General features: G+C 43.8%; 2 protein-coding genes across 7 annotated transcripts in view; one reads left to right on the top strand and one right to left on the bottom strand.

Annotated features, from left to right (window-relative positions):
• Positions 1–8,800, top strand: part of IDUA (alpha-L-iduronidase) — a 51,834-nt gene extending 43,034 nt beyond the window's left edge. For all 6 annotated transcript variants that reach the window (XM_083817594.1, XM_083817593.1, XM_083817597.1 and 3 more), the window contains 7 exons: positions 1,549–1,765; positions 2,360–2,575; positions 3,191–3,312; positions 4,540–4,665; positions 5,282–5,358; positions 6,117–6,217; positions 8,405–8,800. In XM_083817594.1, the coding sequence (XP_083673720.1) occupies positions 1,549–1,765; positions 2,360–2,575; positions 3,191–3,312; positions 4,540–4,665; positions 5,282–5,358; positions 6,117–6,217; positions 8,405–8,505 (960 nt within the window). In that variant the 3' untranslated portion in view covers positions 8,506–8,800. The remainder of the gene's footprint in view (positions 1–1,548; positions 1,766–2,359; positions 2,576–3,190; positions 3,313–4,539; positions 4,666–5,281; positions 5,359–6,116; positions 6,218–8,404) is intronic.
• Positions 8,801–11,642: 2,842 nt separating this feature from the next.
• LOC310889711 (purpurin) lies at positions 11,643–21,100 on the bottom strand. The gene is made up of 6 exons (XM_083817599.1): positions 20,161–21,100; positions 19,146–19,263; positions 17,549–17,685; positions 15,974–16,086; positions 15,371–15,583; positions 11,643–14,424 (listed from the first exon to the last, which is right to left on the bottom strand). The coding sequence occupies exons 2-6, from the start codon at positions 19,260–19,262 to the stop codon at positions 14,414–14,416; spliced, it is 591 nt and encodes a 196-aa protein (XP_083673725.1). The 5' UTR covers position 19,263; positions 20,161–21,100; the 3' UTR covers positions 11,643–14,413.
• Between the last annotated feature and the right edge of the window lie 1,955 nt (positions 21,101–23,055).

Below are 23,055 nucleotides of genomic sequence, written 5' to 3'. Positions count from 1 at the left end.
AACTGTTAACGCAGTTGCAAAAGTAGACTTAGAGTCATTTTTTCTGACTACTCAGAATAATAGAGATAAAATAGAGAGCCTAAAAGATATAGCTGGTGTTTCCCTGAACAGTTTGTTAACAGTAGCTTTATTTACTTTGTATAAATTTTCTTCATTGGCCCCCCCCAAAAAAAAAAAAAAACAATAACTAGCCATCCATATGTTGAAGAATGTGTTGGGTATTGTACACAATTTCCCAGTTAAATCCACCTGATAAGACTATACCCACACATTCTCTCTCCAAGCTGTCACTTCACTTCTGTGGGATTATTTCCCAGTCTCTTCACAAGTTTATCTTGTCAAGGGACATCAGGTATAATTATGAAGTCCACTGAGCTCTAAGCATAAGCCCATTCTTTGTCTTTTGATAATGATTCTCTACATATGGTCGTATTAATTACTGCTAATACTGCTCATGATCAGAAAAGCAGGAGAAGAGAATGCTCACCTTTCCTGCCCTTGCAGGAACTGTAGTCTGGTCCCAGGGCAAGCTCAGGTCTTGCCCTTACAAAGCAACAGTTCCCACTGCATGCCTGTTTTGTGACCCACTACCTTATAGAGCATCCAGAGTCCAAACACACCTGTGCAAAGCAGTAATTCCCAAACATGGGAGCATGTGTGTCACCCAGGAATGGGATACGTGTTGTCGGCTGTGCCTGCGAACAAAGGCTTCTAGCTCCTTTAGCCTGCATACAGAAGGATTCTTCTCCAGAGCAGTAAGTCACTGGCTGCACTGCAGGGAGTTTTTGAGAGAAAGAGCAGTGTTTATAGTGACATGGTGTTATGAAGGGATAAAAAAGACCTATCCAACAGAAAATTAACACTTCGGTAGATAGGAGCTGGAGCCTGGTGTTGTTAAATGCACTTTCTTCAGAGTCACAATTATGAGACCTTCTCTGTTGTCAGCTTTCTGAAGTAGTGTTTGATTCTGATATCTAGGCACAATCTGGTAAACAGAGAGCTTGGGAACTCCGGCATTTTGCAGAACAGCCCAGTGACCAGTGCAATACTGAGAGAGAATGTATTCCTTGTTAGCACTAAAAGGATAAAACTACTGATTGAGGAATGGAATCCGGGACCAACTTATAGACACTAGTCTAATGGCTACAAAGTAACTCCAGATTTGGAGTTTTTACATTTACATTTATTTCAGCTAATAAATACAGTTTACTAATCCAATATTCAAAACAGAGGAATATCATTTGTAGTTCAGTCACCACGGAAACATATTCATAATTTATGCAAACTACTAGTAGTAGTCATTTCAGAGAATTTTTATTGCCTAAACTGTGTGGATACTTCAAATTTTCCCGTGATTAATGTATTACCTAAAAATAGTTTCTTCAAGAGGTGTGAAGAACAGTTTTGTTCTTCACACTTTTCTAAATGACAGAGTGACAGTTCCTTCTAATACGCCGTAAAGATTAAAAATAAAAAATAAATAAAGATATCGTGTTTTCTTTGGATTTTTTTCCACGATGAAGTTCCATTTTCTCCATGATTTTGCAGGTAATCATCCAGCATCAAAACCTGCTTATTGCCAAAGCCAACAACACCATCAACTATACACTACTGAGTAATGACAATGCCTTCTTGAGCTACTACCCCCATTACTTCACACAGCGGACTCTGACAGCACGTTTCCAGATGAACAATACAAAGCCACCTCATGTCCAGATGGTGCGGAAACCAGTGCTAACTGTCATGGGCTTGCTGGCACTGCTAGGTATGGTAATCACCGAGGAGAGAGCACATCAGTAACTTCATCAACCTAGGAGCTTCATGCATGACAGAGATTGGGTCAGCCATCTCACTCTTGATAAAAGCCAGATTTCTCCTACCCAGCTGTGGTTGTTACAAAAATGAACTCTCATTTCCTCTGAGAAATTAATAGCTCAGGAGAATCTTCCTGACAGTCTGTCATCTCTTTGATTTAATCTACTGCTTTGTTTACAAATTCTGCATGCCAACCACTCTTTTTAGTTGACTGGTACTTCCTCATGTGCTATCACTTCAGGCTGCAAATGACTTTAATAAATGCCGACAGCTGTAAGACACATGCAGCCTACTACAGGGAGATCCTAATTCACTGTTACATATGTAGACTTTGTTAGCTGAACTGCTAAGCATAAGACCTGCTGTGGTATGTGCATGCTCTGCAGTAATAAAATCCACCCATAATCCTGACTGATGCTATACCTGAAAAAAAAAAAAGCTAGAACACCACTCAACCTATAGATCCCTATGTTTTGACCTTTTTTATATCAGAAGTTGGGTAGACTAGCAGTTATGTTTAAAGAGTTGTCACATTTTTTCAAAGGAGAAAAACAGATCTTTGCAGAAGTAAAGAGCAGTGAAGGCGAAAGCACTGAAAACGACTCAGTTGGTGTCCTGGCATCTGTGCACAACCCAAGTGAGCTGCAGCCCTCTGACAGTTGGCAAGCTACTCTACTGATTTATTCAAGTGAAGATAACAGGACTTCATCCAATATCAGCACTATCACAGTGAATGCCACCCACTTCCCCAAACTTAGAGGTAAGCAAACAGCATGTAGGCAGTTCACATAATTGATTATGAAGGCAGAACGTGTGCTGAAAAACTTCTGATGAGTTTATTTTCCTGGCGAGAGTGAGTTTCATTTGCTAACTTTCTCACTCATCTTTTGGGCACTCCCATTTTTTTCTGAGATATGATGGTGCTCTTGTAGGAAAAACTCTTTCCACTTTGCCCCTGTCTTTAACAACAGCTGCAAATGCTACCTTCTCAGAAAGCTATTTATCTTGGCTGGATAATGCCAGGCAACAAATTCCCTTACCAAGATCACTCCAAGGTAGCCAACATGACCACACTATTACACAATTGATGCAGTTGTCCAACAAATACATGCAGCACCTCTGCGAAAAAATAAGTGGGCCTCAATTCTGGATGTGGACATAATAACTTAAAATTTGAACTTGGAAAATACAGGCTGGGTTGTAGAACCTCATAAGAGTGCTAACCCTATCCTCATGACTTTCCACTGGAAGCCAGGCTCCAAAGTGCTGAAATCGCTTTTGCGAATGTATATATCAGCACCTTCTGCTAAATTTATTCTTGTTGGTATTTAAATCCAAATGAAGGGTTTACTTTCTTTCATTTGTGTTCCTGAAGAGCCAGTGTATATGACGTATTACCTGGATAACAACCAAACCAATCCCTACCTGAAGTGGAAGGAACTAGGAAGCCCTGACTTTCCGTCCCCAGAGCAGTTCCAGCAAATCAGGGATGCTGAGGTATGACCGTGTATTTCCTTGAAGTGTTGTGTGGCTAAAGTGGTTGTTAATTGGTTAATTAAAGATAAAGAGACAAGGCATCAGCTCAGGTAGTCAAATTTTTTTCCTTAGTCCACAGTCGTGTGCGTCTCTTATGCATTTGAAAATGGACTTGCAGCCATGCAGAGAAGCGTAACTCACAGACAATTGATAGCTTTGCATTCATGTTATACAAGAGACTAAATGTAGATCACTAGCTTCTCTGCTAGTGGCCCCAAATAGGTCACATGGCCCTGCATCTATTACAGGAGGGTCACATTGCCTCAGCAGATAGTTGAAAAGAAAAACCCTCTGTAACAGAAAACAAACAGCCACGTGAGGTGGAAACTACCCAGTACTAGTTCAGAAGACACTTGGCCTCTCCTTGTGCCTCTCAGGGGCTCCTGGGGAGGCCTGCAGTTTCCCCTCATCCTCACCAATTCCGATTTCACCCCAGAGGGGACTGAGGAATAAGTTCTCACGTGTCCCCCCTCACTGAGGAAAGCCATGCCCAGATTACTTACTGTGTATGAGAATATGTGAGTGGCATTTAATTTTAGCTCATTCTCGCATAGCATTCAGACCCATGGGTTAAAACAAAGGAGACCACCTTTACCACCTCAGTGCTCACAGGCAGTAATTGCCTTCTGACTTAGGTGTACAGTAGTACTGTGTCATCTCTTCCCAATCACTATAAACCCCTATTGCTAAGGCCTATGGGATCCTACAGGAGCCATCAGGTTTTCCTTTGGCAAGACTGCAGAAAGGCTTTAAATCCTTTTGGCCATCTTGTGGAACCTCATCTGAGTGGCTGTTGTAGCTAGCAATAACTTTCAGTGCACACTGGAGATCTACAGCAAAGAGGTGGCGCAGTTTGTAAAGACCTGAGAGCCTGAAAGGCATGCCTGAGAGGTTAATTAAACCTGCAGACTGCAGCTATAGGGCATTGTGGCCTAGTATTTTGTGGGATGGACATAATATGTGTGTTTTGTGAAGAGATGGAATACAGCCAAAATAGAAAAGAGTCTGCTAGGTTGAAGAACTTCGATGGTTATAAGCCATGTATCAGCACATATTTACAACTCTACTAGAATTTTTTTACAGCCCCTAAGTAAATACACACTCATTTTACACTGATGTAACAGTTAGATATTACATTCCGTAATGTTAATGGAAGATTATTCACAAGGCCTGTCTTTGAATCCACAGGATCCAGTGGCAACAGGCCCCTTCACTTTTCCTGAAGGTGGCATCCTGACACTGAAGCAAGACTTCCCCGTTCCCTCAGTCTTTCTCATCCACATCTGTGCAAGACCCAGTTCTGTTCCTGATCAAGTATGTGTGGTGTTCTACCAACAGACTCGCCAAATTAGAAACTGCTTCCTTCTTCAAATCTCATTAAGCATTTGGGCCTATTATTTATTAAAAGTACCACAGTACACTTAGTAAATAAACAGTTCTCTCCTTTGATAAGAAGGCTATCCAAGGCGTAATTCAAGATAAAGCATTCCACAGCAAGTGATAGGAGCCATCACTGAGATAAAAGCAAGTTTACCAATGGTAGGAAAATAATAACGCAGCAATACATTTTCTGTTTTAAAATTATGTCATGTGCTACCAGGCTTGACAACAGGTCTCCAGTTAATAATTCATAGCTAAAAATGAAGTGAAATCATGCCTGTCCTAGATTAGATATCTGTATCTGCTTGTTCAATCCCAAGTGATAACCATGCTCATAGTGGTGCACAGAGCCTCTGAAGGTCTTCTGCAAGGTTTAGAGGTTGGAGACTTCTAGTCTCCAAAGCTGCAGAGCTAGGAGTTTTGTCTTTTAATCCAAGTCTCAATGGAAAGAATCAAAGGAAAAACTCAGGAAGGTAGGATGAGGACAGAACATCTGACCTTACTGATTGGTTTGTACAGCTTTCTTATATGGGCATTTGTCTTTGGACAGGTGACTGGTGTTCGTTTCATCCCTCTCACAAAAGGACAAGTTGTTGTGTTGTGGGACGATGGTTGTGTAAATTCAAAGTAAGTGCCTTTTAAAATGCAATGGGTATAACCAACACATGACTTGCTAAATTGCCACCAGTCCTTCAAAGTGAAACAAGTTTACTAGTTAATGACTACTTGCTCCTTGAGTGATGCTACAGTACATTTGCATGACAAAATGAACTGTAGAATCCCTATGTATTTAAAGAAAGTAATTCTGACTAATTTATTGTCTGAGCAAGAGAATCTGCCTGCTGCTCACCAGCATCCAAGGACATTTTTGAGGGACTTTCCTTCAGCATAGCACATAGGAAGATTCATGATAAAAACTGTTGTACTAACAGGTGCTTAGGTAGAATTATCCATAAGGATATAGGTTGGAAGAGAAAACCTCCAGTTCCTTGATCCAGCAAGCTATACTGGAATAGAACTTTCTGTAGATGAACTATCCACAGTGGCCCAATATGCATCCAGAGTTCCTCAGGAAACACTGATACAGCTTCTTTTCAAGTCAGACTTCAGCTTTGATAACCCCTGGTCTGGGAGTAAAAAAGGCTTACCAGTTTGTGATGCCACAAGTACCCCATATTGCAAGTCAGGCTGGGTTTTCTTCTGTGGCCTGTTGGAGCTGTGATTCCTCCTAATATAGACAATTCATGCCATCCTGCATTTGATAGCCGTGAGTCAACTGAATATTTTCTATTTTTGGCCTTTGTTGAAATGTCTCTGAGATTAAGATTTGATAATTCACTGCATTATCAGTTGTGTTTACCAACTCATCTGGTTTTCTTTTCTAGATGTATAAAGACATTTGAAGTGCAGTTCTCACCAGATGGAAAAGCCTACCAGCGGATTAATGCCAAAGACACAATATTCACTCTCTGGGTCTACAGTCCAGGTAAGGACAAAACACACATATCACATAATTTGTCATGTTAATAACTCCACTGATAAATGTGTGAAACTCCATTTAGTAACTACTGAAAACATGTAACTTGCTAGTGACATATGTTCCCATCACAAATAAGAGCATGTCCCTTCCTTTAGGACTACATTCTTAGTGAAATCCTTATTCTCAAGGACAAACATTTATTGAAAAATAGTCATGAGGACATTATTATGAACATTGCTACAAGTAAATTCTTGTCACAGAAACCAAAGTCACCCAGACATGGGCCTGGCAAACTCCCTGGGAGGCAAAGCAGCTCCTTTGTCTCTGTTGTTACGGGTGTAGAGGCATGCAAAAATGAGAAAAAAAAAATTGTTCCACATGATCAGAACTTGGCATTGTGCTGATCCTGGCATTGTACTCTTGGTTGTTGACTCAAAGCAAGACAATGCTGAGGTTTGGGCTCATTCCCACAGATATTGGCCATGAGTTAGTCTGAGTGTGTGGCAAATACAATTTGTACAGTCCTGTTGGTGTAGGGTGGTAGGAGCAAGCAGCCTTTATAACATTTGTTAGCACCACCGAGTCTTGAGGTGTTAAACTACCAAAGGACTTGGCAACACACAAGCAAGTGTGAGGTCACATCCACCTTTCTTGCAGGGGTTGACTGTCATACATTTATCATGTTCTGAGCTGCAGCAGCAGAAGCTTGCACTTCTGCTCTCCTCCTGGTCATCTGTCCCTGTTCTTAAACCCATTTATATGGTTTGACAGGCTTAAGCTACTGAAGCCCCCAGTTTGTAAGAACAGAAGAGGTCCTTCTGTATGACAGTTTGTTTTAGCTGTCTGAACACCTAACCAAGGAGAGACTCCTCTCTCTGCTGTTTCCTAGAGCCTTCTTTTTAGACCTGACTGGCTGCCTGAGTTTTAGAGGTTTCACATTAGAGGGAAGTGAAGTTCATCTTTGTCAGCAGGCAAAGCTACTCCTCATGACTGTGGTCATATCTCCTCAAGTACAGCCTAAATGCAATGCAGACATACCCAGATAAAAAAGGCTGAAAGAAGGCTGTGATGTTTTCTTTGTTATTTTCTTGTTTGTTTGTTTGTTTAACCATAAGTGGTCAAATTCTTAATGTGATTCTGCCGAACAAGAATTACTAATAAGCACTGATCAGAGTTGTGTGAAACACTGACAGACCTTACCTCAAAGTGATACTAGTAAGTTGCAATTCAGAGAAGCTTTTTCTAGAAACACAAGCTCATCTTAGCCTGAGAAAGGCTTTAGCAGTGGGCACATAATAAAATTCAGAGCTCTTGTTGCAACATAAAGGCTGCACAAGTAACCAGAAACTGTAAATCATGGCCAGGGCAAATCTCTGAGATTAGAATTCATTATCATCTAGTGCTGCCCATCTGGGAAACCTACCAGATTTACTTGCTTGTTTCAAAAATTAAAAAGAAGGAGTGCCTGAAAAAGTCCCCCATCTCTGCAACCGTTATAGCTAGGTACATATTTCTTACTCATTATTTCTAGCCTTCTTTTTTTCCTTTAAGAAAAGAAAACATAAAATACTAAATCACACATAAAAGTCAAGTAAATAAATTAGAAAAAAACACAAACATTTATATCGTTTGTGAAGTTCAAGTGTCTGCTAGTGAAGGATGTGTTCTTCGAACTGGATCAAGGATGAAAACCAGGAGAGCTGCAGAACAGGAACTCACATACCTTTGGAGTAAGTCGTCCTGCCACCGGAGCAGAGGGTTTTCAGTCAGCCTGCATACTTCTTGTTCTGCTTCTTTGTTGATCCTGTCTGCATATAACCTGTCCCAAAGGCAGAATAATAGGCAGAATTCAAGTGAGTCAGAAAAAAGGAAATTAGTAGAGATGTCCTAGCCTCATTCCAAAGGGAATGCTGTGAAAGCAATCCTGTAACTACTCACAAATCCTAAGAAGAAGAGAGGAGGAGGTACATGGTGCAAATGGGGAATAAAAAAAAAAAAAAAAGATCTAGTGTTTGGCCTTGAGGAATTTATAATCATTTTTAGTTAGGCAGGTACAGACACACTTACGTAGGGTGCAGGACTGAATTCACTGCTTCTCCACTCCATTCCACAAACCTACATTTTATAGACACCCTCCAAGCACCACTGGTGTCAGCCTTTCACAGTGACCATTTCTAACCTTTTCATTTGCAGGAAGCTCAGTCTCCGGCTTTTACAAAGTGCGTGCCATTGACTACTGGGGGAAGGCAGGCCTGTCCTCCGTTCCTGTGGAGTATGTTGAAGCTTTCAAGTGACTCTGAAGAGTGGTGCCTGGTTTGTTGACTGAGTGGTGTATGCTCCCTGCAGATGACAACTCCCCAGAAAAGTAAACTCCTCCCAAGCTTAGGAGGGAGTATTGAAAGGACCTGATGAAGCAAGTTGGGAATGCAAGTTGGAAGCAACTGCCCCCGTTAACTCTTCAGAGCTCAAAGTCAGCATTATCAAACAGACACAACTAACAACCCGGCTTGTACAATTATAGGACTGGGATTTGTTTTTCTAACTAGGAATTATGGAAATAAATTTTTGTTATTCTCTATTTTACACTGAGCTAATGCCCAGGACAACCTAAGATTTACTAAGCCTTAATCTGCTGCAGGAGCTGTGTCATCTCTGTGCTGTATGAATGAGGATGGCAGCAAAGGCACAAGGAGGACCTGTCTGAGAGTGAATGGCCTGTTTCAGCTGCCTGGCTGCCTTGACATAACAGAGTGATGGAACGGCACAAAGCAACCGGACAGCCACATCCAGATCATGAAGTGAAGGGTCTCTTTTTCCCCACCAGTTAATCATAGATGGTCCAGTGGATTATTTCAGAGCACTTTCCCTGTCTTCAGATGTATGAGGTTCTTCACCCTCTCACAGAGGGATTTCCATGCAGCTGTTTTTGCATTTGTGGCTGTTACTTGCATTCCAGAGCTATTCCCATCACACAAACAGAAGGAGACACAAGAAGCTCTAGTCTCCAGACCAGATTGCCTCTTACACTCTGTGCTTTTGTCCAAGTCACCTGCTTGCACTGTGGAGGCCTGTGTGGTTGTACAAGCCTGTCAGCCACCGCCTTTTAATGGTGAAGGCTCTAGCCCTCAAAACCTCTCTTTCTCTCCATTGCTATCACCTAGCCTAGCTTTCTATAGCCCTTCCGGTAACATCTCTCCCCAACATGCTTCCTTTCTAGAGTTTCATGCTTAGACTTTAAGGGAGCTGAGGCTTGGCTTTGGATGGCCAGGAAAGTTGAAATTCTAGTTAGTGCCTTTTGTGTTTTCATATTACACCCCAGCACATGCTTGCATTTAACTACTACCAGCTGGGAAACTAATCAAGAGCTGTTTGAGTTTCTATGTTTCTTGAAGCATGTGCACAAGTGTGTCACTGCCTCAGATGAGCTACAGAACACCTCTGGCTGTCCTTGCAAATGCCAAACACTTTATGTAACAGCAAAGTTCCCTGAAATTGCAGGGATGTTTTTTTATTCATCCCGCTTCACAACTGGCGCAGTTTGAACTGTGCCTTTAAAATGCTTGTAGAAGGAAGGATAATGCCAGTGAAAACAGCTGGAGTGTTTTCCATAAGAGGAGCAACTTTGTCACATAAACAAGTCCCCTACTGCTCTCTTTGCTGACATCAGCCACCTAACCAGCATAACAACAAAGCCTGCATATTTGATGAAACATTCAGGTCACAGACAAAAAAAATAAGTTCACACAGTAGGAGAGAGCTAAACTACTTTGAATGGCTTCATATTTACAGCACAGAAAAGAAACATATAGAAAAAGTTGGTGTATGTCAGATGAAGCTTCATATCTCCTTACTTTCTAGTTACTTGTTCATGTGCTTATATTGAAAGTTAGCCTTAAAGATGCATCTGGTCTCAGAAATCAGATGAAATATTTCTTGCCTCACTGAAGTTTTACTAAGGAGTGATTGTCACATCCTAATCTGCCAACTCCTTACCTGTAAAGGTTTGTGTAGAACAGAAAAAGGGCATCAGAGCCTAACTGATAACTTTCCCAGTTTCAGAAAAGAGTTAGTGAGAAATTCCACCTAGATGAAGATAGTAAAAGTTTATTTTAAAGTTGTTATAACTACATCTAAGTGATAAATCAGGAAATACAGCCAAATAAATGCAGCAGCTAAGACATACTGTTTTTCCAGTATGAAGAGGAACCACACAGAAAACAACCCTTAGAAATAATCAAGTATTGGTCTGTAAGAGATTTCAGTGCATCTGAAGTAGGGGACGATACGGAAGCTTGAGAGGACAGTTAACCCTGTTAGGATGTCATATTTGCGTAGTCTTCTGCTTCACAATCTTCCCACACTGGTTAGCAGAATGTAGTAGTTTTCAAACCAAGGACCATGCACTACTTACAGAAATTTTATCTGCAAGGGCAGACCTAAGCATATTGTAGATGCAAATAAAAACTAGGCTCTTAGGATGCAGTCCAGCCACTTTGAAAATCTGTCAATAGCTCCCTCTTCTAGGGTTTCTACATTAAGCATGGGCCAAAGGGTGGACGCCACAGTGCTTTTTTCAGGTATTTTGCTGGCAATGGCAAATGTGCATGGAAAATAGAGCTGACCAAAAATGGTGCACTGGCTGTTCAGAAACGTGATTTGAATATTCAGCAATATTTATTTACGTTTTCTTTGCTGCTTTGGTATGAATTTACTACCTTAAGCAAAGAGCAAGTCTAAAAATCTTCAGCAGAAGAGAGAATTTGGTATTTCTAAACTGGAGATTGTTTCCAACCAACAACATATAGAAGTTTTGGGCCTCTCTGGTCTTTTTTGTAACATAAGGCCTACAAAATTTCCTACTTAGTACTTAAAACTTGAGTTTTCTATAACCATCTGTCAACTGATTCTGTCTCAGAGAGCTTTCAACATTGCTTGCTTAATCCTTCAACTCTACCATCTTCTCCTTTACTGGGGCAGCAATCAGCTCCCCCTCACACATTCAGCTTTTAGAAGTGCTGGATGTGCTTAGCAGTAAGTGGAAGTAACACGTGTTTGGTGGTTCTGTACAACCAGAACAAAAGCAAGATGGCAGAGCACTCAGGTGTGTCTCTTGCTGACCAACCAATACAAGTAACTCTAACTGCAACTGCAAAATTAGATTGTTTGTCTGCTTTTCAACAAGCAAAAGTTTTCGAGATTGTTTTGCAACTATTTGTTAAAATGAATACAAAGGGAAAACACTTTCGAAGGCATGTTTTATATTGTCTAGTTGGGTATATATTGGATGTGTTACCATGTTTTGTGCTACACAATAAGACCAGATTTAAATCTTTGACATACGTCCTGTAAAAACAGCATGTGATCATTGTGTTCTGGAGACTGCTCAGAACTCTTATGTCGACCACTTAATCATGTGAATTAAAGCCTCAGTTCTCAAGGTAGAAACGCCTGACTGGTGCAAGTGCCAGCCCTATATAGAAATGAAGCATGAAGGGAGTGTGACCATAAAAAGTCTCAAGGCTGAAGTAGGACCTTAAATGCATAGATTGCCTCAGTTATCACAGCTTGGGACACTCTTCTTTAAGCCCAAAGGAAAACTGGTCTAACACAGCGTGATCTCAGGACTTGCAGCGTCCTTGCTGGGAGGAGGTGCACTAGCATGTGCAGGACAAAATCCTTGCAGTGTCCCTCCTGCTGTTGCACAGTCATAGCCTTTCTGCCAGCACCAAAGGACCTTCTGAGGACAAAACAACAGCCCTTTTCATTCGTAAACAGCCTTTTCTTCTCTCTTGTTAGTAGAAATCTGTGCAGAATGGGAAGTATGACTTGGGACATATACACACGCTTACGACCAGGAATAATAGCCTGGCTCTTATCAGCCAGCTGAAACAGCAGACAGAAGTGCGTCTGCCTCTAGACATATCCTAGATATCATATATGGAATTCAGTGGAATGAGAGAAGTGTGGCTTGGAGCAGAATGCACTCATTGCTACCTACCCCACCTTACCTAGCCTTTAATGATCCCTGCAGTGAATGGAGAGGAATGAATCCGAGCTAGTTAGCTAGCTTTGGTCTGTTTATTAACTCATCAGATCAGATGTTGAGGGCCTGCATGTGGTCCTGATGGGAATGTGTTCTTCCAGTTCTTCCAAGGACAAGGCAGGTTCTTGGGGCACATGTAACTCTGTGGTGTGTTCTTCTAGAATCACCACTATCCTTCTGCATCTGTGGAGGCACAATCTTGCGTGACAGAGGAGGGATTTCACTGCCTAACTTATGGACTGACTATACCTAGCACAGTGAGGATGTGCTTGGTCCTGCATCTGGATCAGGCTTACTATAACTCCCATCTGCCTTGGCCAAACAGCTGCTATAACTGCAGACAATTAAAATCCCACTTCCCTAGGACTGGTAGTATTGGTCTGAATGTCTTGGCCAAAGGTCAGGCACCAGGGGCTGGTGTTGTCTAATTAGCTGTGATACAAGTCCTAAGTTCACAGAACTCCACCCCAATACTTCCTCACGGGAGAGGTGGACAAGTGGTGAACATTCAATCGATTCACCAACCTTGCACTTAGTCCAGCACAAAAGGCTAATACTCTTTCGACACTTGATAGTCTCAATCTGTGTGGTTTTCCTTTTGCATTGTGTGCTGCTCCTCTGCTTCTGTCCTTAGCTTTATGTGGTAGTTCAACATCTTGCTTCCCTTCAAGGTAGCTATTCTATACCAGAAGAGTGAGCAACACCTCTATCCCATAGTTTCTCTGCTAGCTGAGAGGCTTAGGAGCCCTGCCTGGAAAAAGCAAGCTTGAGAGACCTCCCAGCAACCTGAGGATAATGTATCTGGCCCTGGAGAAGTCTTTAGTTAGTGTTTTATATCCTCCTTCCAGCAGATACAGTGGATAGTCATTAGTTGCTGTAGATAAGATATTGCATGTTGCAGAAGCTGTTCAATGGTGTGGTGCTCTGAAGCTCTTCACTGAATATAAACCTTGTACCACATACCTTATGAAGGCCTCAAGAGCTGAGGCTGCCCAGCTTTGTATTCCCTGTGTCCTTGTGTTGCTGCCAAGCTGCAGGGTTCGGCATGGTGTTAGGTGTGTTCTGGTCTGGCAGTTTTATTCACAGGAAATACTCAGAGTAAATTTGATTGTACTACGAGTTGTGGAAACTCAAAAATGCTGACTCAGGTTACCCTTTTTCCACAAGGAGCTCTCTAGATGTTATTCTTTTGGTTCCCTCTATCTATTAAATTCTTAGCCACAAAACCTGCCAGTTTTTTATTTCAGTTCTACAGCTCTCAGATACTGGAGACTGGATTAGGAAGGCAGTGGGGAGTAAAATACAGTTTATGCCATTAGAAACACAAGTAGCTGCTCATTTAAAGCGATGGCCCAGTGTTGCTGAAAGGAACATTTTGTTATACTGCATTCTAGAGTCAGGGTCTAATTAGAAGTGCTCTTAGGGTATTCAGATGTACCATAAAAAACCCTAAGACATTACCAGGCAGCAAGGATCACTTGTCAGTCTCACTTCAGAGGTGATAATCAAGAGGATTTCTTCAGAATCTGGACAGAAATGTTGTTGGAAGAGGTATGGTGTATGTGAAGTCCCTCACCTGGGACCTCCACCTAGGTACCCTGTGCCCATGGGCCACAAGCCCACTTCAGCTCAGCTAAGCCCAGGCCCAGGCCCCTTGGGAGCCTCGTTGCCGGTAGCTCTGCCCCTAACCATCCTCCAGTCCTGCTTCTGGCTGGAGCCACATCACAGGCATGCCTTGGCACTGCCCCAAGCCCTACCCTGAGCCTCAATGCCCTCATGCACTGGGTGGGCTGCTGAGGTGAACCCCATAGCTGCTGTGTTGCTGTGTGCATGGTGCAGGGCAGGGACACTGCCTGGGCTGCACTGGGGCCACCGTTGGCTTCTGGCTCTCCTTCCAGAGAGGCAGCCCCACTCCTCCTGCTCCCCAGCAGCATGCAACAGAAAGCAGTTACACAGACAGGTTTTTAAAAAACATTTATTGACAAATGCCACTTGAAAATTCAGACACCAATACTGTATTGCACAGAGTTTACGAAATCCCCAATATTTTCATGTGTTTTTTGGAAAAACACACTAGAATTTATTTAATTAGCTGAGTGGCAACTTCAAGACCAAAGGGTCTGGTTTCTGTGCTTAAGGATAGAATCAGAAGAGTGCTTTTAGCAGGCCCCTGCAAAGAAAGAAAAAGAAACTTCAGTCCATGTAAGTAAATTTGCAAAGTGTTGTAAAGTCCTTTTTGTCTCAGGTGAAACTAGCTACCACATTGCTCGGGTACTGCTGATTCATAGTAAAGATTAGGATAAATTGTGTTATTCTGTGCCTGTCATCCCATCTTTTGCCAGTCCCAGATGGCCATGATTTTTTGGCCTGGCTTGGGCTTACCCAGGCAAGGCCTTGTGTGTGCAAATGGTGTGGGTGCTAAGCTGCCAACGAGAAGAGACATTCCCGCCTCCAGCATAGCCCTGGAAATTTATCTGCTCACATCAGGAACAGCAGACGAGCTAGATGAGCTTCCACAACTCCAGAAAAAAAGTGTCCTCAAAATAGGCTCTAGGCATGCTTTGTTTGCATGCATGTGGAGCAAGTGCTGACTTCCACCACCTGCAGACACAGCCAGAACGGCTGCTCACAGCCCCTAATCTCTGCTATTCCGACAGCCCAGGACACAAATTGTGGTGGAGCTAAGGAGAGCAAAGGTGCTCCTTCCTGCAGACAGCTTTCCCTCCTTTTTCTGGTGGACAGTGCACACACCTGAAGTAAGATGCTGTTATTTGGGTGGCCAAGCCAAACATGTCCAAGTCCAGAAACACCAGGCTGTTGCACCCCAACCTATCTATCTGCTAGTGAAACAAAGAGCTGATCTTCCTTTGGTAGTGTGCCAGCATCAGCACACAGGATTCCTACGGGGGGGGAAACTTAAGGCTGCAGAACAGGCTCTCTCCCTGCTATAGGCTTGGCTTTTAAAGCTATTTTCTTAATAGATACAGATGTAAGGTTGCCAAACGAATATAACTTGGCTTGCTACGGTTCTGCTGCATTTACAGCAAATGCAGTCACCTCCCCTACAAGCTGCCCATGCAGCCATTTCAGCGAGTGTGCGGAGCAGCTCGAAGTACCTGACTGAAGCACAGGCTGGAACTGGCCAGACATGCAGATTTCCTCCTGCTTCTGGCGCACAATGCGCTGGATGGCGGGGGGCAGGCCACGGGGGTTGCGAGAGAAGATCAGGGAGTAGCCATCGTCACAGGAGCCGTCCTCCTTTAGGCTGCGGCAGGCATAGGTGATGGCATAGTTGTCGTAGTCGGTGTCAATCACCCAGTAGTTGTCCCCTGAAACACCAGAGCACATGTGTATCACCGTGGACAAAACAGACCAAAGGTGGCGTGGGCCATCCAGCAGAGAGAGGCCTCACTTTGGCACAGGGCAGGGGCAGCCTCCCCAAGCATCTAGAGCCACCCCCCGCCTCCAGCAGATCCCCGCATGGTGTGTCCCGCGTCCTTGTGGTTCCCCACCTTGCTTTGTTTGTTTTCACCCTTGGTTAATAGTGTTAGCACGACTAGGACTTCTCAGGTTTTCAGTGACAAAAATCTCTTATGTTTCTTGCCTGGGTGCACTCTGACCTCAACTGTTTTTTCCTGCTCATGTGCTGAAAACGCACAGATCCAGGCAGCAGTTAGCTACAGGCTAGCCCAGGGAGGAGGCAGAAGGAGTTCACTCACCACCGCTGGACAGGTAGCTTGCCAGGCCCTGGTATGTCATGTACATTTTTGCTGGAGTGGTTGGGTCCGGCACGGTGTACTGAGCGGCCATGTCAGCACAGATCACCCAGAACCTGCAAGGAGATTGGGGGGACTGAAGACAAAACTCACCAGCGGGGTGCACCCCACTGGGGACTGGGCAAGTACCAGGCCAGGCTCAGCGCAACAGCCTAGGGCATGTTGTTAATGCAAAGTCATTGTTTGTCATGAAGTACAGCGTTTTTGATCCCCATCAGTGCCAGTGCCTTGCTCCCACCTCCCCTGCCCTCTGCAGTGCCACCGTGATGTGTCTGGGGCCAGACTCTGACCCTCCTGCAGCCCAGCAGGCTTCCGACCACCCGTTTGTGCACAAGCAGACAGCCACTGAGCAGGATGATGGATGTTTTTTGACTCCCTGCTGGCAGCAGCTTGCAGAGTGAGCTGATCTGCTTTGGGGCTCCTTTGGGAACCTGGTGGAGGCTCTCTCCTTACCCAATCCTCCTTCTATCAGCACAGGGGTGCCTGTTACATACACAGAAACAAGTGCAGCCTCTCTGCTGTCCAAACCAGTCAAAAGCCTTCACACAGGCTATGAGGACCCTGTACCTTCCTGAAGAGCTGGTCTTCTTTATTTCCTCTAATGAATCTTTGCACTTGCTTGCTTGGAATATCACCCGTGCATGGTATGGCAAGTGTTACCTGGGTTTGTGAAACAATGGGAGGATCTTCATTTGCTTTCTAACAAGGGATGTGCTTCCTTTTTGCCCTGCCTTTAAAATAAATATCTGGCAGCCTTGAGATCCCACCTGGTCCCTGAAGAGTCCTTTCAGGAATCTTCCCACCCAAATATCAAATAGATGTTTCCCTGCCTCAAATATCCTGGAGTGCTGTGCTCATAAAATAAAACTAAGGTTTGCAGCCACATACTCTCCCATATTATACATGCAGTTAGGCAGTTTTTGGTAGTTAATGCAGAACAGAAGTAGTGATAGCCTGTTGGAGACTCCAGATTGTCTTTTCCATACCCAGAAAGCTATTTAATCCCTTTGCATGCTGTAATCCCTTATAGAAACTATGACTGACAAGCAAAACTCTTAAGCTGCCTTCCATCTGTCTGTTCAGGAATTGCAGAGGTATCCAAGAGTTAACTGAGTGTTTTCCTCAGAAGTCCATCCAAAACTGTGTTGAAAACTCTGCAAGAGCTATGCTCGCTCATGCTCATTTCCATCCCCTGAACCTCTCTGTGAAATCAAAGCTGTGGTGCACTTATCTACCTGCAGTATTTGCTAGCTCTTCTTTCAGACGCAATTTACTTACCTAACTACTCCATATTCAAGATTTAACTTTATAATTGAACTGGCAGTTATGCAGTAGTTTTGTGATGGACCCAGACCACAACCAGGGTGAGAACCAGCCCAGACTCAAAAGTGTAACCTCAAAAGTACAGACTTGACTGAGCTTTCCTTTTTGACAAAGATAACCTGGTCATGTTGTGCACTTATCCCCACCTCTCGTACCTCATGACAGCTGCTAGGGCTGAAAGTCAAGAAAGCTCACCCAAAAAGCTTCACTCGGCCCTTGGAAGATGCTGTCATTGTGCCATCTTCCTCAACGGTGTATTCAGCAGAGATGTTGTCCTGAAGGAAAAGGCCTTCTGGATCCTTCTTGGCCAGGGCATACCATTTCCCTGCATACTAAAGTGGAAGGTTATTACTACCTGGATTAACCACCATAGCAAGATTAGAGGGAAAAAAAAAAAAAAGCATTTCTGTAAACACTGTGCCCTTCTAACTACCCATTGCCTGGCCTATGGAGAAAGTCTGAGTTTGGGTAGGTATGTCCCACACAGGTCCTGCTATGTGGTGTGGTAAACCCTTGCCTCTGTGCCCCAAGGAATGGATCTAGCAGCTCTGCATTTCAATATCCACTTGTTCTATCACTTGAGACAAGCCTGTCACAGCAACCCAACTCTGAAAGCTTCTCCCACCCTGAAACACCTGCCGTGAATCAGGCCAGTTCTCTGTTCCCATTCAAACCCTGGCTTTTCTATGGAAGATGCCAACGATGACACCAAAATGCAGCCACAGAGGCATTAGCATCCTGCCTGAGCCACTTTGGTGGCTGCCAGGGGCCAAAGTTGATCTCTGACAGCTCAAACAGTCTACCCAGTGAAGCAGAAAATGTTATGTGCACTATGAAGAGGAAAAGATGTGCTGGGGAGACCAGCAGCTGGGAGGGAATGAAGTGAGATTAAGAAGAAAATTCCCAGGGAAAAAAAAAAATGGTTCCCTGAAAATGTAAAAGCAATATCTAGTAAAATGAAAAGAATATATAAATAGGTTAGTGACAGGCATGAGCTAATATTATCAGTATTCTACTAATATTATCAGTAGAAATTCTGGGGAAAGCAGAAATTAACTGTGTTAAGTTTGACTGTCCAGTAAAGGTACCGAAATCTGTTGGGCAAGTTACATGCTGAGGTCTGAAACAGCATGCGTAATTCCTAAATACAAGGCCCTCAGAAGAACTTAATTTTTAAAAAACCCTCTCCAGATGTGCTTGTTTCCAGCAACACCAATTTTATGCAGAGCAAAGGCTGCAGCTGGAAGTGTTGCTGGTAGGGGTCCAGCAACACGGGCACTGGCACAGCTGTCTGGTCCTGTCCTGCACCAGGTTAGCCCATACTTCCTCCTCGGAGACAGGCAAATTAAGTGCTGTGTTTAAAACAAAAGTCCTGTGCACAGGATATCCATCCAGCCAAATTTTCAGCTTGCTGCGACTCCCAGGGATGGCCTGCAGTGGACGCAAGTCCCCCAGGGTACCCGTTTGGGCTTTGTCTCTGATAGGGATCTAAACTGTTTCATCTCTGTGACTGCTCAAAACCAAGATCTCTACTGAATTTCAGCTAGCAGAAGATTATGTCTAATCGTGTGACAACCCTGACCTGTGAGGGCAGTTTTACCACAGTGCTCAGGAGGTAAAGTAGTAGCAAGATGAGCAAACTGTAGAAGCAACGTTTGAGACACAGCATGCGAAAAGTTAACTTGGTGAGGAACCCCTTTAGATAAACATAACCCATGACTTGGAAAACCAGTTCATATAGTGAAGTTTCTTTACATATAGTCTATCTACCAGATGAAGTAACCATAATTACCCTTTTTGGATCAAAATTGTCCTTCACAGAGAAAGACTCCACTGCGCAGGTCTGAGCTAGGCTATATTCGATAGTGGAGAGGATCGATGCCAGGAAAACATACTGTGCGTATTTCATTCTGCAAGACAAAAGCAAACATGCAGAGCTTTATTTCATGCAGTAAATGTGGATAGTTAACGCTGTACCTACAGATACATTCTCCTCATTATAAAACTGGTTTTGTTCCACACTGAATAGAGTACTACCTTTTGCCCTGAGAATCTTGGTCATTGTGGAGCCTGACTCCAGACAAATCTGAGCTTTGGTGGCAATTACTTTGCAAGAAAATTTTGCTTGACGGTAGTAGCACAGCAGATTATGACATTTTTACATTATAAATCAAGCCAGACACTGGGTAAGGTTGTTAAGAATTGAAAGAAATTTGAAATTTGTTGATTTTTTACATTGACAACAATGATAATGTTTTGATGTGTTCTGGCATAGCATAGCATAGCATAGGTTGGAAGGATGCTATTTCATAGTGAGTGCCCACGTCACTGAGAAACTAGCAAAGCTGTGTTGTTTATGATCAGCTCTTGTCACTACATCAGGCTTCTCCTAGCAAAATACATCTTAGTGTTATTTACCCTTACACTATTTTCCCTACAAACATAACAAATAATACTCAGTTTCTGGAGGCTTGATCTGCCATTGCAGCGCAGCCACCAGATGGCCATGGTTGTATTCACATCCCAGGGTATTCCATTTTCATCCATACCCCAGCATATTTTTTTCCCAGCGTTTGGGAAGAAAGAGCATACACACTCTTGCAGAGTACTTGACCCTGAATACCTGTTCTGATGCAAAAATAAAACACAGTTACCTGAATCTTGCGTTCAACATCCAAGCTGAACTACCAACTCAGGAATTCCAAACACCCAAGCAGCTACCCTGTTCCCAGCTGCTGCTACATGAACTACACTTTCCTACTGCAAGAGATGCTAATCTGGCCCACTTCTGCTGAAGAGAGACGTACCTGTCGGGTAGAGGTGCTGGAGATCCCCGAGACTACTCTGCACCAGTCTTTGGGCTGCAGTCAGCAGGAGAGTTTTGTGTCAATTGCCCTCCAGCTGCCTTTAAATAATTAATCTGCAAAGTCACTAATTGGTTATTTTTGCTCGTGTGCCTGAATAAAACGCTTAATCTGGATAATCCATTATGTAAAAACCAACTGTAATCCTCACACTGGTGGGTCTGACTGCTATACTAATACAAACACAGCTTTTACATAATGGAAAAAGCTGCCCAGAAAGCTAATAACTTTGCTGATGTGATTGTACCACACCTTTGTCTCATTGAAGTCTTTCTGCTTCTTACACGTGTTGGGAGAATAAGCACAGAGCACTAATCGGAAACTCATGGACCATACATGCCCATCTGCATAGGCATGTGTTCATTTTTAACCGCTTCCATGGGACAGATAGATCATTATCACTTCCAATATCTGCATCATCAGACGAAGATGATCCCTGCTAGACAGATATTACGCATTATCTGCTGAAAACAGACAAAAACAAACAAACAAACAAAAACACAAGAAGTCCAAAAATAAAGACTTTTGCCTTCATATTCATATCAAAATCTTGGAATGCCCAGTACATCTATACAGTGAAACATCTTTATACACATTCTTCCCAACTTGCCAACATTTCCAGTTACATAAATGACATAACTGTTACAGCCCTCTCCTTCCCATGATGCTCTTCCTGGGTGCTTTCCATGGGAGTGCAATAAGGAACAAAAGGAAAAATAAAATAAAAGAAAGAAAGAATGCAGAAATGGCTAGGCTAGGAAAAAAAAAAGTATTAGTAAACACTGCCTGCCATTCTTTCAATTTCCCAAACTCATCAAAACATTTCCCCAACTGCACAGGCTCTCCACGTGCTCTTCCAACCCAGGAACACCTGGATGGAGATTGAAGACTTCAGACACTCACTCAGGAGTTGCCATCACTGGTGGCTACTTCTCCCACTGGGCTGATGGGTGCCACGAAGCCTTGGACATCCTCACTAGGGGTGACTGTAGTTGCTATGGACTAAGCCCTGGGAGTTCTGAATCTCTTGGTACTGTTCAGCAGTCTGGACACTGATAGTAAGGGTAAAGCTTTCTGGGTGTGTTGGTCTTGTTGCAGAGATTGCTTGCAGTTGCTTGCCCAGAACCCTTTGGCTGGTGTGTACTAGCAAAGACAGTGCCAGCTTGCTGCCAAGGGAAACTTTGTTTTGGCCTTTGTGCAGCTTCCACTTACATGTTAGATGGAGACGATACTTTGCATCTGCAGTCTGGTGGAATGACTGAGTGTGCCTTGTTTTTCCAAGTGAGCAGAATGAAATTGTCTTTCAGTGTCTGCTTTGCAAGCAGACCCTTCACAAGCCCGTCCTACATAGAAAAGCAGAAGCTTGCTTTTTGTTTTTGTTAAAAACAAAAGACTGGATTAAACAAAAATTGGCTTTGGAGCCAATCATAGCCAGTGATGTGGTAGGGAAAAAAAGCAGAGGAGTACTCCATGGCTAGGAGTACACCTGGGCCCTTGGGTGGTGAAGACCTTGTGCAGAAGCACTTGGTGGGACATCACCTTCACATCTCCAAACACCACCACCTGGTCTGTACTTGATCCCTGCCCCAGATATGCACACACAGGGTATTGGCAGCTGCCAATAAAATGTCTGCGGGAGCTACTAAAATACTGTTTGCAGAATTTCCTGTCGTTACAGGCAATTGCCCTTCCCACAAAATGGTGACAAAGGTATTGTCTCCTGAAAATGAGATTGGGAGGCCGTGTGGTGAGCTGGGAAGCAGAACACGGCGGTGCTGAAAGTGTTGTGGCCTCAAAGGCATCCTGGGCAAGTTCACAGGGGAGTGACCCTCTAGAGACTGGTGGGTACCTAAAACCTGATCCTGGGTGAGGAGCAGGACAGGGCTTTGCTCCTCAGCACTGGTGGGAAGGGGAGAGCTGACAGAGCACTTGGGGGTGGTCAGCTTTATGAGTGATGGTCCCTTCTTCTCCCTTTGGTTGTTTGTGTCTGGGTTTATCCAGGTACACCAGGACCTGGAGATGTGGGGAGATGACACGTGCCCAGCTGCTGCAGGAAGGCACGGGGTGCCTCATGACCTGGGCAATGTGGATCTACCTTGTCCTGTCTGGACCCTTGGCCTGTTTTTCTAGAAAGATGCCAAATGGCTGTTTGCCGAACTAATCCTTCAGCTGCAGCTGTCCGCTCACCATATGTACTGTGCCCCGGGGATCAGCGGGGTCCCTGAAGGGATTGCACAGGGCTAGCAGCCTCCAGCACCAAGTGTGAAGGTAACCAGCTCTGTCAATTCAGGCACAGCTCATTACCTGCGGCCTCGTGCCCATGCCGTGCTGCCCAACTTCAATTTCCCTGGGACACGCTCCTTGTCTTCCCATCTTGCCCACCAGCAGCGCTTGCTGCGTTTAGGAGTGGAAGGAAGATCAGCAGAATGCTTGAAATGCTTGGCCACGAGCATCGTGTGACAGGAGGAGTAAGTCCCTGAACTGCTTTAAGAGGGCTGGGTGCCCACCAGCTTTTCAGAGGAACTTACCCTGAAGCATCTGAGCGCAGAACTGTTCTTTTCCACCCCAAAGTGGTGAGCTGAGAGAGAATGAACTACAGCGTTTTCTGTAAATTAGAAGGGCTTTAAAACACTTATCACTTCATCTGTTTCCAACAAAACAGATTAGTTTATGTCCCTGTGAGACATAGGTGACACTTGAAGCCATGCTTAGGTGACCACTTAATCCCTTGGAGATTATAGACATGCTAATAATAGCTAATCACAGCACAAGATTTTGGTTGGTGACCATAACATCTGTCACTCCATTATTTGCTGTTTGGAGAAAGAAGGAAACAAA

The sequence above is a fragment of the Anser anser genome (assembly GCF_964211835.1).
Source record: "Anser anser genome assembly, chromosome: Z".
NCBI classification, from domain to species: domain Eukaryota; kingdom Metazoa; phylum Chordata; class Aves; order Anseriformes; family Anatidae; genus Anser; species Anser anser.
The sequence above is the reverse complement of the archived record's forward strand: the minus strand, read 5'-3'. Positions and strand labels throughout refer to the sequence as shown.

Excerpts from the sequence above, each read along its gene's own strand:
- LOC310889711 (XM_083817599.1), bottom strand. The coding sequence starts at position 19,262 with ATGAAATACGCACAGTATGTTTTCCTGGCATCGATCCTCTCCACTATC. Across the intron at positions 17,686-19,145 it reads ACAATTTTGATCCAAAAAGG|TATGCAGGGAAATGGTATGC; the intron begins GTAATTATGGTT and ends CTTCCACTTTAG. Across the intron at positions 16,087-17,548 it reads GGCCGAGTGAAGCTTTTTGG|GTTCTGGGTGATCTGTGCTG; the intron begins GTGAGCTTTCTT and ends ATCTCCTTGCAG.